This window comes from Pelodiscus sinensis, chromosome 19 (assembly GCF_049634645.1).
Source record: "Pelodiscus sinensis isolate JC-2024 chromosome 19, ASM4963464v1, whole genome shotgun sequence".
Lineage (NCBI taxonomy): Eukaryota > Metazoa > Chordata > Testudines > Trionychidae > Pelodiscus > Pelodiscus sinensis.
The window spans coordinates 23,264,060-23,283,178 of NC_134729.1; the positions used below are offsets into that span (position 1 = coordinate 23,264,060).

At 43.8% G+C, this 19,119-nt stretch overlaps 1 protein-coding gene across 2 annotated transcripts in view; it reads left to right on the forward strand.

Annotated features, from left to right (window-relative positions):
- The window catches only part of KDM4B (lysine demethylase 4B), a 194,272-nt gene that overhangs the window by 22,514 nt on the left and 152,639 nt on the right, over positions 1 to 19,119 (forward strand). For both annotated transcript variants that reach the window (XM_075903063.1, XM_075903064.1), the window contains exons 2-3: positions 12,540 to 12,702; positions 18,918 to 19,093. In XM_075903063.1, coding sequence (XP_075759178.1) covers positions 12,562 to 12,702; positions 18,918 to 19,093 — 317 coding nt within the window. In that variant the 5' untranslated portion in view covers positions 12,540 to 12,561. The remainder of the gene's footprint in view (positions 1 to 12,539; positions 12,703 to 18,917; positions 19,094 to 19,119) is intronic.

The following is a 19,119-nucleotide window of genomic DNA, read 5'->3' on the forward strand; positions in this document are numbered from 1 at the left end:
ATTTGTTTAAACAACTTAATTGTAGCCAATAAACAGAAACAACAGAAAACATGGAAATGGCAGAGGTGCTTACTGATTTCTTTGTTTCAGTTTCACCAAGAAGGTTGGTGGTGGCTGGATGCCTAACATAATGAATGCTAGTGGAAATGGGGTAGGTTTAGAAGTTAAAATGGGAAAAGAAAAAGTTATTTCTAAGTTAGATGTCTTCATGTCACCAGGGCCTGATAAAATGCATCCCCATATACTCCAGGACCTGATAGAGGATGTATTCGAGCCTTTAGCGATCATTTTTTGAAAAGTCATGGAAGTCAGGAGACATTCCAGAAGACTGGAAAACGGCAAATAGTGTCCATTTATAAAGGAAAATAACAGCCCAGGAAACTACAGACTAGTTATCTTTCCTGGCACAGAAGTTAAGCTAATGGAGCAAGTAAGGAATCCATCTGCAAACATCTGGAAGATAATAAGGTGATAGGTAACAGCTATGATAGATTTGTAAAGAACAAATCATGTCAAACCAATCTGATAGCTTTGTTTAGTAGGATAAAAAGTCTTGTGGCTAAGAGGGAAGCAGTAGACATCATATAGCTAGACTAGTAAAGCATTCAATATGGAGTCACATGACCTTATCAATAAACTAGGCAAGTACAACCTAGATAGAGCTACGATTAAATGAGTGCATAACTCACTTTGATAGCTGTTCTCAGAGAGTAGTTATTAATGGTTCACAGTCATGCAGGAAAGGCATAACAAGCGGGGTTCCACAGGAGTCTGTTTTGGGACCTGTTCTGTTCAATATCTTCATCAGCGATTTAGAAAATGGCATAGGAAGTATGCTTATAAAGTTTGCAGATGATACCAAGCTGCGAGGGGTTGCAAGTGCTTTGGAGGATACTCAAAATGTTCTTCACAATCTGGAGAAATGATCTGAGGTAAAGAGGATGAAGTTAAATAAGGACAAATGCAAAGTACTCCACTTATGAAATTGATTGTTCCTTCCTGTATCCAAAATGCGAAGTGACTGTTTAGGAAGGATTACTGCAGAAAGTTATCTAGAGGTTATAGTGGACCACAAGCTAAATATAAGTCAACAGTATGACACTGTTGCAAAAAAAAAAAAAAAGCAAACATGATTCTGGGATGCGTTAACAGGAGTGTTGTAAGCAAGACACCAGTAGTAATTCTTCTGCTTTACTCTGTGCTAATTAGGTCTCAATTGGAGTATTATGTCCAGTTCTGGGCACCACATTTCAAGAAAGAAGTGGAAGAATTGGAAAGGGTCCAGAGAAGAGCAAAAAAATGGTTAAAGCTCTAGAAAAAATTACCTATGAGGGAAGACTGAAAGAACTAGGTTTGTTAGTTTGGAAAAGAGAAGACTGAGAGGGGACATGCTAGCAGGTTTCAAATACCGAAAACGAAGGGGGAGGGAAAAATTGTTCTCCTTAACATCTGATGAGAGGAGAAGTAGTAATGGGATAAAACTGCAGCTATGGAGGTGTAGGTTGGATACTAGGAAAAAGTTCCTAACCACTCTGACAGTTACACACTGGAATAAATTGCCTTGAGCGGTTGTGGAATCTCCATCATTGGAGATATTTAAGAGCAAGTAAGATAAACATCTATCAGGGATGATCTAGATGGGGTTTGGTCCTGCCATGAGGGCAGGGGACTGGACTTGATGACATCTAAAGGTCCATTTCATTTAGTAGTCTCTGAAATTCTGTGGTGTAGTTCTCTGCTGCTAAAATGGATCACACAGTACATTTAAGGATTACTAATGCTTCTTTCCAGGAAGCTTAGCATCTCCTTTAAGTCTTTCTGTAAAATTGTCATCCTTGGGTGTCAACATGTAGGGCTGGTCTACACTAGAAAATGTAGATTAGCCCAGCGATGTACATGAAAAATCTACAACCCAGTTGACATTGCTAAGCTAACATAAGTCCTTGTGTAGACAACACCAGGTTAATGGAAGAATTCTCCCAGCAACTACCTCTCTGTGAAATGGATTTACTACAGCAGTGGTTCCCAACCTTTTTTTTTATACTGGGGACTGGCAAACCCATTCATAAACTCTTGGTGGACTGGTAACATTTTATTTGTAATATATGGAGATATACCTATTGCATAGAGCTGGAAGGGACCTGAGAGGTCATTGAATCCAACCTCCTGCCCTTGTGGCAGGACCAAGTACCCTCACTGACAGATTTGCCCCAGATTCCTAAATGGCCCCCTTAAGGATTGAACTCTTAACCCTGGGTTTAGCAGGCCAATGCTCAAACCACTTGAGCTATCCCTCCCCCTGCATTTGCATTTTCAAATATGCAAATAGAACACTACCATCTGCCAAAAGTTTGTGAATGGGTTTGCTGGTCTGTGGTATAAAAAGCTCTTGCCCCCCCCCCATGCTAGCCATAACCTCTAGAGCCCCTCACTCCTCCATTACTCCCCTCCCCCCCAGCACTAGCCACTGACCCCAGAGTTCCCTGCACCCAACCCCCTCCCAGTTCCAACCTCTTGCTGTCAGTTCCCTAGTGCCAGCCCCCCTGCCCAAATGCCTCAGTGCCAGCCTCCTGTTTCCAGAGCCCCACTGCACCCAGTCCCCCAGTCCCAATATTAGCCCTGCCCTCTAGCCCCCTCACTATTCTCCCCATCCCCAGAGCCCCCCCGATGCCAGCTCCCCATCCTGGATGTCACGGTGCCCCTCAGTGTCAGCCCCTCCTGCCTCTTAGAGCCCCACCCCACTCCCAGAGCCCTGGTGCCTGCCCTGCCCTCCTCACTTAGCCCTGCTGCTGCCTGCCAGCTGAGCACAGAGTGCTTCTCTGCATGGTGGGAGGGCTGCTTGGAGTCTGCATTGTGCTGGGCCTCCTGTTGAGCGCTGTGGCAGCTGGGCTCCACATGGTGCTTGGCCCCAGCTGAGTGCTGCAGCAGCCAGGCCCCTGCTGAGCGCAGCTGCAGTGCATGGTTGGGGCCAACCGTCACCCATCATGTGGCCCCATCAGTGGGGCTGCGTAACAGCCGCCAGAGCTGGAACGGGGGCCACAGTGAGGCGGCCCCAGTAGGGACATCCTCACTGTGAGCCCTGCTCCAGCTGCAGCACATCCAGTTGCCTGCTGGGCCACTCACCCTGCTGCTGCATGGGGAACCCCATTGGGCAGGCTCATTAGCTGCACAGCCTGACAGGCAGGGAGGGTTTCTTGGACCAGTGGTTGGGAACTGCTGTACTACAGCATTGGAGAGTCCTTTCCTTGGCGCTAGTAAGTATCTCTACACTGAAGCACTAAAGCAGCTCAGCTGCTGTGCTGCCCCATTCTCCTGTACTGCTTTGAGTGTAGATGTAGCCTGACAGAGTAGAAATGCTTGCATAATCTTGTGGATATTGCAGATTTAAGATCTGGATGGTGGCAGAGCTGCGAATGAATCCCCTTCTTGAGCATGTGGTGGGGTTTTTTTTTTTCCAGAGTAGTTCCTTCAGCTGTTTAAGTACAGGCAGTCCCCGGGTTACGTACAAGATAGGGACTGTAGGTTTGTTCTTAAGTTGAATCTGTATGTAAGTCGGAACTGGCGTCCAGATTCAGCCGCTGCTGAAACTGACCGCCAGTTCTGACTTACATACAGAATCAACTTAAGAACCCCAAGCGTCCCCAAGTCAGCTGCTGCTGAAACTGATCAGCAGCTGATTCCAGGAAGCCCGGGGCAGAGCAACTCTGCCTTGGGCTTCCTGTAGTCAGCGCAGGTCAGTTTCAGCAGCGGCTAAATCAGGACGCCTGGGGCAGAGCAGCTGGGGTGCTGCTGGGTTGCTCCAATAGCGCCGCTCCTCGGCACTACTGGACCAACCCAGCAGCACCCCATCTGCTCTGCCCCAGGCGTCCTGATTCAGCCGCTGCTGAAACTGACCAGCAGCGGCTGAATCAGGACCAGAGCAGCTGGGGTGCTCCTGGGTTGGACCAGTAGCGCCCAGAGCGGCACTGCGGGACCAACCGGCAGCACCCCAGCTGCTCTGCCACAGGCGTCCGGAGAAAAGCCTAGTCTGCTGGGGGGGGGGGGGTGTACAAGCTGTGCCCCCCCCACCCCAGCAGACCAGGAAGACACGGGCGGCGGACCGAGACGCACCGTGGTCCCGCCGCCTGGGTCCTCCGCGGCTTTGCTCCCAGTCTCCCTGGTCTGCTGGAGACAGCAGACCAGGGAGACGAGGACGCTGGCAGCGGGACAGCTGCGGGGCGTCTGGGCTGTCCCGCTGCCGGCTTCCCCCGCGGCTTTGCAAAGCCGCGGGGAAGCCGGCAGCGGAGCAGTCCAGGCGCGCCTGGGGTGCCCCGCTGCCCGAGCCCCCCCCCCCCCCCCCCTCGGCTTTGCAAAGCCGCGGGGAAGCCAGCAGCGGAGCAGTCCAGGCGTGCCTGGGCTGCCTCGCTGCCCGAGCCCCCCCCGCAGCTTTGCAAAGCTGCGGGGGAGGGGGGGGGCTCGGGCAGCGAGGCAGCCCAGGCGCGCCTGGACTGCTCCGCTGCCGGCATCCCAGCGGCTTTGCAAAGCCGCGGGTGGGGGGGCTCGGGCAGCCCAGGCGCCCCTGGGCTGCCCGAGCCCCTCCGCGGCTTTGCTCTGCGTCTTCCTGGTCTGCAGACCAGGGAGACGCAGAGAAAGCCCCAGAGTACACGGGCGGCAGGACCGCGAGGTCCCGCAGTCCGTGTACTCTGGGGCAGCCCCGTTCGTATCTGTGGATCCGACGTAAGTCGGATCCGCATAAGTCGGGGACTGCCTGTACTTGGTTTTCTCATGAAATCTTTCCAAGTTAGTCTCGCAGACTCTTTCATTCTTGCTACCTGTCTGTTTGTTAGCATTGTCGTCTCCTCGAAACAGCAAAATTTATGATAGCATGGCTTGTTGCTTCAGGTGCTTCCTTGCTCATCCTGTTCTTCCATGGTGTCTCATCGGAGTATGGTTGGAAGATGGTGAGCAGCCAGCAGTAAAGCAGTTCAGTACTTTACAGTGAAGGATGGTACACGAGCGATTTCTAAAGCAGTTGTAAAGAAAAAAACAGTTTGTTCTCGTTTTCTCTCTCTCTCTCAAGCCAAGTGTCTGAGTGCTCAGATGCAGCGTCTGTGCTTCTATTCATGTAGAACCACACATGGCCTCAGTTGGTTACCGGATGTTTTCATACAGGTGTTCCTCTGTTGATTCTTTTTATAATCAGAAGTGAAGAGAAGTGAGAGAACTGATTCCCCTGGCCCCTGAGAGTTCTATAGTTAGCTATTGTCATAGCTTAATTAAGTTAACTAGCTGAACAGTAAGTATTGTTTGTTAATATTCTCATTAGAAAAATGGCATCGGATTAAACATTATGAAAAAATCCAAGGTGCTTTGCTCATTCCTTTTGTGTGAATCTCCAGGGCAGGGGTGGGGAACCGAAGGACTGGGAGCCTGCTGTAGCCCCTGGCTTGCCTCTCTTAGGCCCCTGAGGCTCATGGCTCCCCCCAGCATTGGGAAGTCCATGTTGGTGAAGGGTGTTTGTGTTTCTCGCTTGTATGTAGCCTCTGATTTTTCTGTGGGTCAGTCGCCCGCGACCCAAAAAAGATTCCCCACTCTTGCTCCAGGGTACTGAAATACGCATCACTGTCTTGCTTTTGGGGGGAATAGTAGACACTTGAATTCACAACTGTGATGGATTAAATAATCTTCCATGTATAAGACTATTCCCATTTTTGTTACAATTTAGCATACTCTGTTAATTATCCTCTCCTGGCAGAAATGGAGAGCTGTCTCTGGAACAGATGTCCTTAACAGCATTGGAATGGATATTCCTCAGGGCGGTGCTCCTGAGTCCATGCCTTGTGCCATAATCTTTTAGGTCAGTTTTTAAACAGCGCTAGTACAGGACATGAATTTGATTCTTTAACTTGTACAAAGGATTTTTGTATGTTTTCTAAGTTCAGTTTGTGCAACCTTTTACCATTTGCATGCTTGTGGCCTTGTAAATTTCATCTTCAGATTTATTCTTCAGTGCTCTGGTTTGAATTTAGTACCAACTTGCTGTGCTTTCCTGGTAAATGGCACAGTAAGGCTACGTCTACACTACAAGGTTTTTGCGCAGAAACCTGTGGGGTGGCCACACCTTAAATGAGCTCTTGTGCAATTAAATGGGCAGTTAAACAGCAGAACAGAGGGCTTTTTCTGCTGTAGGTAAACCTCCTTTTCTGAGGCATAACTGCTTTTAGCACTACAGCTATTGCACAAGAAGACAAGTGTGGACGTTCCATAGGGGTTTCTTGCACCCTCTGTCCATATTGCATGGACAAGAAACGCCTGTGGAAAAAAAAAAGCACACTGTCAGCATTGGAGTGTGTAAAGCCTTAACTTTTGTAAGAATATTATTTAAAAGGGTGTTTTATCAGAAAATAAACCTGGGTATTAGCAGATTTAAAAACCCCCTCAAAATTCTCATTATTAGACATTATCAATATTATACTTAACTGCAACCATACTTAGTTAGTTAATGCCTATTACGCCCGCTGACATGTAAGGAAGCAATGAAGGTTCTCCATTTTTGTTTGTCTTTGGCCATTTTCTCCAGTGTGTCCCAGTTGTAGTTCATTCTCTTCATATCTGCCTCAACAGTACGCTGCCATGTTGTCTTGGTCCTCCCATGTTTCCGTCATCCTTCAGGCGTCCAGTAAAGTGCTATCTTTAGGATGGCATCTGCCTCCCTGCTCATCACGTGCCCTATCCATCTCTAGCATCTTATAATAATAGTGGTCCTGGTGGCATTGCAGGAGCAGGTTGTGGTTGGAGATTGTTTTCGGCCAGAAGATGAAAAGTATCTTACGAAGGCTGGTGGTGTGAAAGGATGAGAGCTTGGCACAGTCATGTTCTGTCATCCACCAGCACTCTGAGCTGTATAGTAATGTTGATATGACACAGCTCTGGTACAGCTTAAGCTTGATGTGGACACTGTACTGGGTCCATCAGATCTCTGAAAAATGGCAAAGCTCCAGGACCTGACAACCTGGACGCGGAGTTGTTTAAAGCAGACCCAGAACTTGCAGCCACCATTCTCCAACAACTGTTTGAAACTATGGTGGGTCCATTCAGTCATTGTTGCCAGGATTAACACCCTACTTTAGAAGGATAAGATCAGAGTTTTTTAAATTATTGGTGACAAGACCCTCTGTTGTCTTTTACAAAAACATAACTATTTCCATCACTTTGCTGAGTGTTGGTCCAGTATTGCTAGCATCATTTCCTGCAGCACCAGGATTTTTCTTGGCAGCTTTCCATCTCAGTATTGACTTGTTCCAGTCCAATCATACTTTACTCTCTGAGATCTGAAGCAAAATGCAGGACAATGTAGCACTTTAAAGACTAACAAGATGGTTTATTAGATGATGAGCTTTCGTGGGCCAGACCCACTTCCTCAGATCAAATAGTGGAAAAAAATAGTCACAACCATATATACCAAAGGATACAATTAAAAAAAAATGAACACATATGAAAAGGACAAATCACATTTCAGAACAGGAGGGGGATGCGGGGGGGGGGGAGGAAGGAAGGAAGGTAAGTGTCTGTGAATTGATGATATTAGAGGTGGGGAGAGTGGGATGTTTGAGAGCTAATGGTATTAGAGGTGATAATGGTATTAGAGGTGATAATTGGGGAAGCTATCTTGGTAATGGGTAAGATAGTTTGAGTGTTCATTCATTCCTTCTCGGAGAGTGTCGAATTTTAACATGAATGACAGTTCAGAGGATTCCCTTTCAAGTGCAGATGTAAAAGGTCTTTGTAGCAGAATGCAGGTGAAGTCAAGTCATTGAGAGTGTCCTTTCTGGTTAAAATGGCAAGAAACTGTTTTTTCTTTGTGATCTTGTCTATCTGTTTTGTGGGCATTAATCCTTTGGCGAAGTGTCTGAGATGTTTGTCCAATGTACATAGCAGACGGACACTTTCGGCACATGATAGCATAAATTATATTTCTGGATGCGCAGGAATATGTGTTCTTGATCTTATAACTCACTTGGTTAGGTCCAATAATGGTATCAGCAGAATGAATATGTGGACAAAGCTGGCAACGGGGTTTGTTGCAAGGGAAGGTACCAGGGTTGGTATTAGTGTGGTATGTCCTGTGGTTGTTGGTAAGAATCATCTTGAGGTTAGGTGGTTGTCTATAGGAGACTATGGGTCTGTCTCCCAGAGCCTCTTGGAGTATGGTATCCTGTTCCAGTATAGGCTGTAGTTTATTGATAACGTGTTGGACAGGTTTAAGTTGGGGGTTGTAGGTGATGACAAGTGGTGTTCTATTGTTGGTTTTCTTGGGTCTGTCTTGAAGTAGATGGTTTCTAGGTATTCGTCTGGCTCTTTCAATTTGCTTTTTTATTTCTCCGGGTGGGTAGTTGTTGTTTATAAATGCTTGGTAGAGATCCTGAAGCTTCTGGTCTCTGTCAGTGGGATTAGAGCAGATGCGGTTGTATCGAAGGGCTTGGCTATAGACGATGGATCGTGTGGTGTGTTCTGGATGGGAGCTGGAAGCATGTAGGTAACTGTATGAGTCGGTGGGTTTTCTGTAGAGAGTGGTGTCTAATTTTCCATTGTTGATTTGTACTGTGGTGTCCAGGAACTGGATCTCTCGTGTAGAATGGTCCAGGCTGAGGTTGATGGTGGGGTGTAGGTTGTTGAAATCTCTGTGGAATATCTCCAGTGTTTCTTGGCCATGCGTCCAGATCATAAAGATGTCATCGATGTACCGTAGGTAGAGAAGGGGTGAAAGGGGACGGGAGTAGAGAAAACGTTGTTCTAGGTCAGCCATAAAGATGTTAGCATCCCCCAGCTATCTCCGAGACACTACTGACTTCCTAAGGAAAGTACAAAACATCGATAACCTCCCCAATAACACCATCCTTGCCACCGTGGATGTAGAAGCTCTATATACCAACATCCCACATGAAGACGGATTACAAGCAATTATCCCAGAGGACACTACTGCCAACCTGATAGCAGACCTATGTAACTTTGTTCTCACCCACAATTATTTCCAATTTGGGAACAACTTATACCTCCAGATCAGCGGCACAGCCATGGGTACACGCATGGCCCCACAGTATGCTAACATCTTTATGGCTGACCTAGAACAACGTTTCCTCAACTCCCGTCCCCTTTCACCCCTTCTCTACCTACGGTACATCGATGACATCTTTATGATCTGGACGCATGGCCAAGAAACACTGGAGATATTCCACAGAGATTTCAACAACCTACACCCCACCATCAACCTCAGCCTGGACCATTCTACACGAGCGATCCAGTTCCTGGACACCACAGTACAAATCAACAATGGAAAATTAGACACCACTCTCTACAGAAAACCCACCGACTCATACAGTTACCTACATGCTTCCAGCTCCCATCCAGAACACACCACACGATCCATCGTCTATAGCCAAGCCCTTCGATACAACCGCATCTGCTCTAATCCCACTGACAGAGACCAGAAGCTTCAGGATCTCTACCAAGCATTTATAAACAACAACTACCCACCCGGAGAAATAAAAAAACAAATTGAAAGAGCCAGACGAATACCTAGAAACCATCTACTTCAAGACAGACCCAAGAAAACCAGCAATAGAACACCACTTGTCATCACCTACAACCCCCAACTTAAACCTGTCCAACACGTTATCAATAAACTACAGCCTATACTGGAACAGGATACCATACTCCAAGAGGCTCTGGGAGACAGACCCATAGTCTCCTATAGACAACCACCTAACCTCAAGATGATTCTTACCAACAACCACAGGACATACCACACTAATACCAACCCTGGTACCTTCCCTTGCAACAAACCCCGTTGCCAGCTTTGTCCACATATTCATTCTGCTGATACCATTATTGGACCTAACCAAGTGAGTTATAAGATCAAGAACACATATTCCGGCGCATCCAGAAATATAATCTATGCTATCATGTGCCGAAAGTGTCCGTCTGCTATGTACATTGGACAAACGTCTCAGACACTTCGCCAAAGGATTAATGCCCACAAAACAGATAGACAAGATCACAAAGAAAAAACAGTTTCTTGCCATTTTAACCAGAAAGGACACTCTCAATGACTTGACTTCACCTGCATTCTGCTACAAAGACCTTTTACATCTGCACTTGAAAGGGAATCCTCTGAACTGTCATTCATGTTAAAATTCGACACTCTCCGAGAAGGAATGAATGAACACTCAAACTATCTTACCCATTACCAAGATAGCTTCCCCAATTATCACCTCTAATACCATTATCACCTCTAATACCATTAGCTCTCAAATTAGTTCTAGTTTGGAAAAAAGAAGATTAAGGGGGGACATGATAGCGGTTTTCAAATATCTAAAAGGGTGTCACAAGGAGGAAGGAGAAAATTTGTTCCTCTTGGTTTCTGAGGACAGGACAAGGAGTAATGGGCTTAAAGTGCAGCAGGGGAGGTTTAGATTGGACATTAGGAAAAAATTCCTAACTGTCAGGGTGGTCAAATATTGGAATAAATTGCCAAGGGAGGTGGTGGAATCTCCCTCTCTAGAGATATTTAAGAACAGGTTAGATAGACACCTGTCAGGGATGGTGTAGACGGAGCTTGATCCTGCCTTGAGGGCGGGGGGCTGGACTTGATGACCTCTCGAGGTCCCTTGCAGTCCTATTATTCTATGATTCTATCCCACTCTCCCCACCTCTAATATCATCAATTCACAGACACTTACCTTCCTTCCTTCCCCCCCCCCCCCCGCACCCCCTTCCTGTTCTGAAATGTGATTTGTCCTTTTCATATGTGTTCATTTTTTTTTTAATTGTATCCTTTGGTATATATGGTTGTGACTACTTTCTTCCACTATTTGATCTGAGGAAGTGGGTCTGGCCCACGAAAGCTCATCATCTAATAAACCATCTTGTTAGTCTTTAAAGTGCTACATTGTCCTGCATTTTGCTTCAGCTACCCCAGACTAACACGGCTACATTTCTATCACTATTCTCTGAGATCTGATATTGTCACAGCCAAAGTCCTTTACTGCCCTCTAGTGATATTCAGTGGCTATTGTGAACGCACAGGTATCACTTAAAATCTCAGAGGGGTAGCTGTGTTTGTCAGTAACTTTAAAAATGAGTAGTCCTGTGGCACATTAGAGACTAACAGAAATATTTAAAGTGAGTCTTTCCATAGGAGTTTGCAGTAAGTTGTTTTTGCCATTCCTGTAACATTCTAAATTGAATACTTAAATTTACTTTGAGGAGTTTAATATGGTTCAGGATAAAAAAATTTACTGTAAATTTGAAGTAAGTTATACAGTTGCTATTTGAGCTGATAGAGATTCTAAAAATGACTCTGAAGTTTCGTTGTCTCCATACACGCTGCAGATTTAATCAAATCATAATGCAAGGTTCAAATACTAAATAGCTTCTATTATAACCTTGAGAAACTAGTACTCAAACAAACCTAAAAACTGTCTCCCCTCTCCCATTCCATCTAATGCATGAGTTGCTGTCACTGAAACAAAGGAAAAGCATGCTGCCACAATTTTAAATGACCGCTTACTTTCATATACATAGGGATTAGAGAGAGTGGGAATTGGTGGAAAAGCTTAGCTGTTGTCATTCATGTTCGTTCAAGGCCAGCCACTTGCACATAATGAATGGAGGAAACTGAAGGTTATAGATAAGCATTCAGGTATAATTGTGTCTTGACCTAGACACAGAGGTGGTACAAGTTGTACCATCCCCTACCTCTGTGTGGACAGTTATACTGGTGTAAATGTACTTGTTCTGGTATAGCTGATTTCCCATATCAGGAAGCACGGACCCACAGAAAAAAATCAACCATAGGGGGGGACATAATGACCAGCAGGTTGTTTAGCTGGAATCTATCCATAGTCTTCACATTTCACATCTCTACTTGGGTGGAATTCAGAGCCAAATGATTTAAAATTGGTGCACACAATATTTTAAAATTCTGCATATTTGAATTGTCAAAAGAACACAATATAATCACACCCATTTGAATCATTTTGATAATTTATTTAAAAATATCTGGTGACATGCATAGATGACTGTGGCTGGGTTCTGATCTGAGAGACCTTTTTTTTTTTTTTTTTTTTTTTTTTTTTGGGGGGGGGGCAAGCTGGAGGTAAATGAAATAAATTGATGCTATCTGGTCAACAGATTAGCAAGGAGTCAAACAGAACTATGAGAGAGGTCCCCTGCATTTTTATCACTAGATGTCAGGGGAGAGCTCATTCAGACCTTGTTTGCAATAGAAATTTTGTTTACAGTTGTGGCAATTAGTGTACATGGGCACGGTGTATAAAAAGAGTGCTAAAATTATTTCTGGTTTTAATAAAAAGTCCCTATTTTGTTACCAGCAGGGCTCTGAAATGTTTGATCTGTGGGGAAAATGGAAAAATTTGCATATATTTTATCTTGAGATTTGTGAAAGAGACTGTGAGGAAAGGAATGAGTCCCCCCTCCCTTTTTAATTCACTTTCTCTCTTTCTGACACTTTCCCACCCCTTTGCCTTTTCATTTTTCAGGTGCTGAAAACTCACTGGAACCATGGGGTCTGAAAACCCAAGTCCACAGAACCCTGGCTGTAAGATCATGACCTTCCGTCCCACCCTAGAGGAGTTTCGGGACTTTGGGAAATATGTTGCCTACATTGAATCGCAGGGAGCACATAGGGCAGGGCTTGCCAAGGTGAGTTGGATCTTGACATATCTGATTCATTTTAGAGAAGTTTAAAAAAAATTGCTAGGTGGAAAGCTCAGTATTATGCTAGGGATGTTAAGTAATGGTTAATCAGCTAATCAAGTAGTTGATGGAATTTCCATCGACTGCTTGATTAGTCAATAAAGGAGCTATCGCCGCTGTAGCTCTGCATTTTAAATGTAGTAAGAGCTGCTGGGCATTTACTACATTTAAAGTGCAGAGCTGCAGTAGGGTTAGCTCCCAGGGGCAGCACAAGCTGGGACTGAAGAGTCTCGGCTTGCGCTGACTCCTGGACTGATGTAGCTTTGCCCCACACCTCAGAGATGATGCTGGGGGAACTGGCTTTTAAGCTGGTTCCCTCCAGCACCGGCTTCTGCTTTCCCCCCTCCCATTGCTGCCTCTGATACAGAGACAGCGAGTGGCGAGACGTGAGTAGTCACTCAACTAATTACTTACTACATTGGACTTGTGAACAGTTGTATTGTATACAATAACTTAGTTGGAAAGTATCGGGAATCATAGAATACTAGGACTGGAAGGGACACCTCGAGAGGTCGCTTCCCATTCTGTATGTGTGAAACTGATTGTTCCTTCCTAAGTGGAGCACTTTGCATTTGTCCTTATTAAACTTCATCCTGTTTACCTCAGACCATTTCTCCAATTTGTCCAGATCATTTTGAATTATGACCCTATCCTTCAGAGTAGTCACAACCCCTCCCAGCTTGGTGTGGTATCTGCAAACTTAATAAGCGTACTTTCTATGCCAATATCTAAATCGTTGATGAAGATATTGAACAGAGACAGTCCCAAAACAGAACTCTGTGGAACCTCACTTATTATATCTTTCCAGCAGGATTGAGAACCATTAATAACTACTCTCTGAGTATGGTTATCCAGGTAGTTATGCACCCACCTTATAGTAGCCCCATCTAAGTTGTATTTGCCTAGTTTATTGATAAGAATATCATGCGAGACCGTATCAAATGCCTTACTGAAGTCTAAGTATACCACATCCACCGCTTCTCCCTTATCCACAAGACTCGTTATCCTATCAAAGAAAGCTATCAGATTGGTTTGACATGATTTTGGCTTTGGTGAGGCCGCATCTGGAGTATTGTGTCCAGTTCTGGGCCTCCCACTACAAAAAGGATGTGGACGCATTGGAGAGGGTCCAGCAGAGGGCAACCAAAATGATTAGGGGGCTGGAGCATATGACTTATGAAGAGAGGCTGAGGGAGTTGGGTCTGTTTAGTCTGCAGAAGCGAAGAGTGAGGGGGGATTTGATAGCAGTCTTCAACTTCCTGAAGGGAGGTTCCAAAGAGGATGGAGAGAGGCTGTTCTCAGTAGTGACAGATGGCAGAACAAGGAGCAATGGTCTCAATTTGTGGTGGGAGAGGTCCAGGTTGGATATTAGGAAAAACTATTTCACTAGGAGGGTAGTGAAGCACTGGAATGGGTTCCCTAGGGAAGTAGTGGAGTCTCCATCCCTAGAGGTGTTTAAGTCTTGGCTTGACAAAGCCCTGGCCGGGTTGATTTAGTTGGAATTGGTCCTGCCTAGAGCAGGGGGCTGGACTTCTGAGGTCTTTTCCAGTTCTGTGATTCTAGGATTTGTTCTTTACAAATCCATGCTGGCTGTTCCTTATCACCTTATTATCTTTCAAGTATTTGCAGATTTCCTTAATTACTTGATCCATTATCTTTCCTGGCACAGAAGTTAAACTGACTGGTCTGTAGTTTCCTGGGTTGTTTTTATTTCCCTTTTTATAGATGGGCACTAAATTTGCCCTTTTCCAATCTTCTGGAATCTCTCCTGTCTTCCATGATTTTCCAAAGATGATAGTTAAAGGCTCAGATACTTCTTCTATTAGCTCCTTGATTATTCTAGGACACATATCATCAGGCATCTAACTTCTCTAGGTGATTTTTAACTTATTATTTTTTTATTTTATCTTCTAAACCTACCCCCTTCCCACTAGCATTCACTATGTTAGGTATTCCTTCATCAGACTTCTTGGTGAAGACCAGAACAAATAAGTCATTAAGCATATCTGCCATTTCCAAGTTTCCTGTTACTGTTTCTTCCTCCTCACTGAGCAATGACCCTACCCTGTCCTTGGTCTTCCTCTTGCTTCTAATATATTTATAGAATGTCTTCTTGTTTCCCTTTATGCCTGTAGCTAGTTTGCCTTTCTAATCTTGCCCCTGCATTCCTGTATTGTTTGCCTATATTCATCCTTTGTCATTTGTCCTAGTTTCCACTTTTTATATGACTCCTTTTTTATTTTTAGATCATGCAAGATCTCCTGGTTGATCCATGGTGGCCTTTTGCCATATTTTCTTTCTTTCCTACGCAGCGGAATAGCGTGCTTTTGGGCCCTTAATAATGTCCTTTTGAAAAACTGTCAACTCTCTTCAGTTTTTTTTCCCATCGGTCTTGCTTCACATGGGACCTTACCTACCAGCTTTCTGAGCTTACCAAAATTTGCCTTCCTGAAATCCATTGTCTAATTTGCCATTCTTCCTTCTATCATACCTTAGAATCATGAACTCTATGATTTCATGATCACTTTCACCCAAGCTGTCTTCCGCTTTCAGATTCTCAACCGGTTCCTCCCTATTTGTTAAAATCAAATCTAGAACAGCGTTCTCCCCTAGTAGCTTTTTCAACCTTCTGAAATAGAAAGTTGTCTTCAATGCAGTCCAGGAACTCATTGGATAGTGTGTGCTTTTATTTAATAGTTTGCTTTTATTTAGTGTTGCTCTTACTTTGAATGTTACCAAAATTGTTTACATGTATGGTGCGTGGTTAATCCAGGCAAAAATTGCAGCCAATGTATTCCTGGCTATAGTTTTTATGTTTGGAAATTAGGACATTTTTGTTGATGAGGCGGCATAATGACCCAGCCATTGGCATTATTCCCTATTCTTCAAACGTGACAGGTGACATTTCATTTCTGTCTGGAGAACTAGACACTGACTTGTGTTAATGTAATGTCTCAAAGATTCCTATCTAACAGCATGTACCCCTTAGTACTGAAGCAGCATGACCAATAGTTAGAATGTATGCTGAGAGTCTTTGAGTTTTGTATCTGGTTTTGCTGTGGACATGATCTACCTGAAGTGAGCTATGCCGAAAGGAGTTAAGGCCCAACCCTGAAAGAGAATTCTGCACCTCATTTTGTTTGGCAGCTTTGAAAATCATATCTGTAATTTCTTTGAGCCGGTTTGCCCATCTGTAAAAATTGTCACAAAACCTCCTTGATCGGGGTGGGGGGAGGTGGGGAGGCGGGTTAGTGGGTTCATTGTGAAGTGCTTTGATATTTGGAAAGTGCTATTTTGGTGTAAATTATTGCTGCACTTCCCCTAGAACATATTACTGCCCTTTTAAAAAGTGTTCCTAGTTCTGCGTAGTTCACAGATATTGCTCTTTTTCTTCCCTGTTTGCTGATGTCGAGCTGGAAGGCATGCATGAGCTACAACACTGGAAATTCAGTGAGAAAAGGTTTACTTACTCTGTCGTGCTTTTAAAATTCTTTTTAAAAGCTTAAATTTTAAAAACTTGTATAACATTTAGTGTTAATTCTTGCAGTAAATTTATTAAATAAACATGGCTGTTGATTAGTCAGAGAAATAGATGTCCCTTGTTTTTCATTTAGGAGGAGAAAAACTGGGGTAAATTTTGTGAAAGACACTTATTTGATTATAAAGTAGTCCTTTGTAGTTTTAAAAAAAAAATCCATTCCAATTTTTGTTTAACATCCTGTTGTAAGAGTGGAAAACAAAATGAAACTGGGCCATTTTGAGAGCTGTTCATATCTGATTTCCAAGTTTAAATACTATAAACATAAATGTGAGAGGAAAGTCAGGGCAAGTTAAGTAGGAAGAATCCTTTTGTGACCATATTTTGTTACATCACAGATAGACTAATTTGCCCTAACAAGGTAGATACACACTTGGCATTTAATGGAACAAACTAGAACGCACATGTAGAAAAGGAAAACTGTTAGGCATGAGAGAATAGCTCCTTGTTAAAACATAGGTCAATTACTGCTTTTATTACAATTGCAAAATGGAGCCTGGTATTGATAAAAAGCTCTTCATGAAGTGGTTCCTTGCCCACTCAAGCGTACTAATGATTTAATTCTCTCTGAGTCTTTTGAAGTGGATTATTGTAACTAGTCTAAAAGCTGTTGGTGAATTTCAAATCTCAGAAGGAAGTAGCTTTTCATACTATGCCCTCAGCTTGCAGAACGGTGGTTTTCTTTTTTTTTTTTTTTTTTTTTTGCCTTGACCACTTTATCCAGGCAGGGCTTTCTGCTTACTCTGGAGAATCCATTGCCATGAAAATCAAACCTATCCTTCCATATCTATCAATTATAATTAATCTCTTTCTTTGTTTAAATTCATTTGTTCTATTCTTCAAGGTTGAAGTACGATTTCTCATTGTCCTTCAACATGACTCTTCCATACACAAGGGAACCTCCTCAGCATTTAGGCCTAGATTTATTCTATTTTAAACTGACACTTTCACCTTCACTGCTCTGCAGCTTCTTTTCACACCTTCATCATTTGCCTGAAAGAGCCAAGAAACAATGGGATAGCTACTCTTAAAAGGAGAGCCAATGCTTGTATCTTCAGTGGCTCATCTCTAAAGCGAGCACTCTGTCCATCATGTTTGTAGTCTTGTCTTGTCCCTTACCCTCCCTGACCAGTGTGGACACACTTTTTTTTTTTTTTATTTATTTTTTTTTTTTAAAGACCTGTGCTGTACAACACCACAAACCATCTACGTCTCCAGGGCCGTCCATAGGATTTATGGGGCCCTACACAGTACTATTAAACCGGTGCTCCTATGCCTAACAGCAGCCTGAGTGAGGGAGGGTTTTTTAGAGAGATGATTATATATTCATTACCACTGGAATGGCTGTTGCACAGGTTCAGTGTCTGTTAATAGGTCTGGCAGGCTTTTTTACTTTTAAGTTAACTAGATCCTCCCCTGAGGAAGCAGAGCTGCAGAACAGGAATATGAAGAGGCGGGTGGATTGACATTAAGACCCAGTGGTGCCCCAATTTTTGGTTGCCCTACGCAGCTGCCTATTCTGCATGTGGGTAAGGGTAGTTCTGTTAATCTCTTAAGGTGGCTTTTGTACATTTCAAAAGCAGAGAGTGCAGGGCCAGCAGAGGACTGCTTGAGTCCCCCGCTGGCCCCGTGATCCCCGGGGCACTTCTGCCTTTGAAATGTAGCAAGAGCTGGCAGGCCTCTTGCTATGTTTCAAAGGCAGAGGTGCCCTTATCAACTAATTGAATAGTCAATGCATATTGCATCGACTATTCGATTAGTTGATTAATCTAAATTTAACATACTTAGTTTCATGTATGGAGAGTTTGAGGGCTTCTGGAAAGCTAAGAAGTTTTTAATAATCTCTAGACTTTATCATGACAATCTTAGTTGGATTTGCACTGTTGTCCTGAAATCATTCCATAAAGCAAATTAAAAATGGAATGGTACTGCAGATATCCAGTGAAAAGAAGTTCTGTCGTATGGTGCTGTTCTAACTCCTAGTGAAGGCAATGGGAGTCTTGAGTTGGATTGGTTCCTATGCTGAAGTATTCCACAACATATTTCTAACTGGGAAAATTACTTGTCATTTTATCAGGTTTTTAGCTCCGATTTTCATTTTAGAAATTGAAATTAGAGTTCTTGTATGGAACTTACAAACTTCTAACCAGAAAAGAAGCAAACTGTTAACAGAGCTATACCAAACAGTTTCCTGCAAGGAGAGGATACTGTTTAAAAATCTCTAAAAGGCTCTGTACTGGGGCACCGTGGGTACTGTCTTGCAATAGGGCTGATAGTGGATTTCTAAAACACCTTCCAGGAAAGGAAGTAAACTATTTTGGTGTCCAGTGGATTTTGTATAAACTGACTCAAAAGTATTTCTCATTATTGATCTTCCTCTGGTGCAGCTCCATCAGACCAACTGATGTAATAGACAAGCTGCCAGCATTTTAACCAACATCACTTTGCCCTGATCTGAGCAGGGTTAGATGACATGATAGTTAAAATTCATGTGGTTGGTCTATAGTAGCTAGAGGACTGCAGCAGTGTAAAATATGCCTACGCTAGTGTTTGTCTTACAGAAATTAAGTGTCTGTATTAAGTGCATAGATGTAACTTTTGGTTTTTCTTCCTCCTCTTCCAGGTGATTCCTCCCAAGGAATGGAAGCCCCGAAAAACTTATGACGACATTGATGACATGGTCATCCCAGCACCTATCCAGCAGGTGGTGACTGGACAGTCGGGGTTGTTCACCCAGTATAATATACAGAAGAAACCCATGACGGTGGGAGAATACCGGCGTCTCGCCAACAGTGAGAAGTATGTAATTTTGAGTGACAATTTGC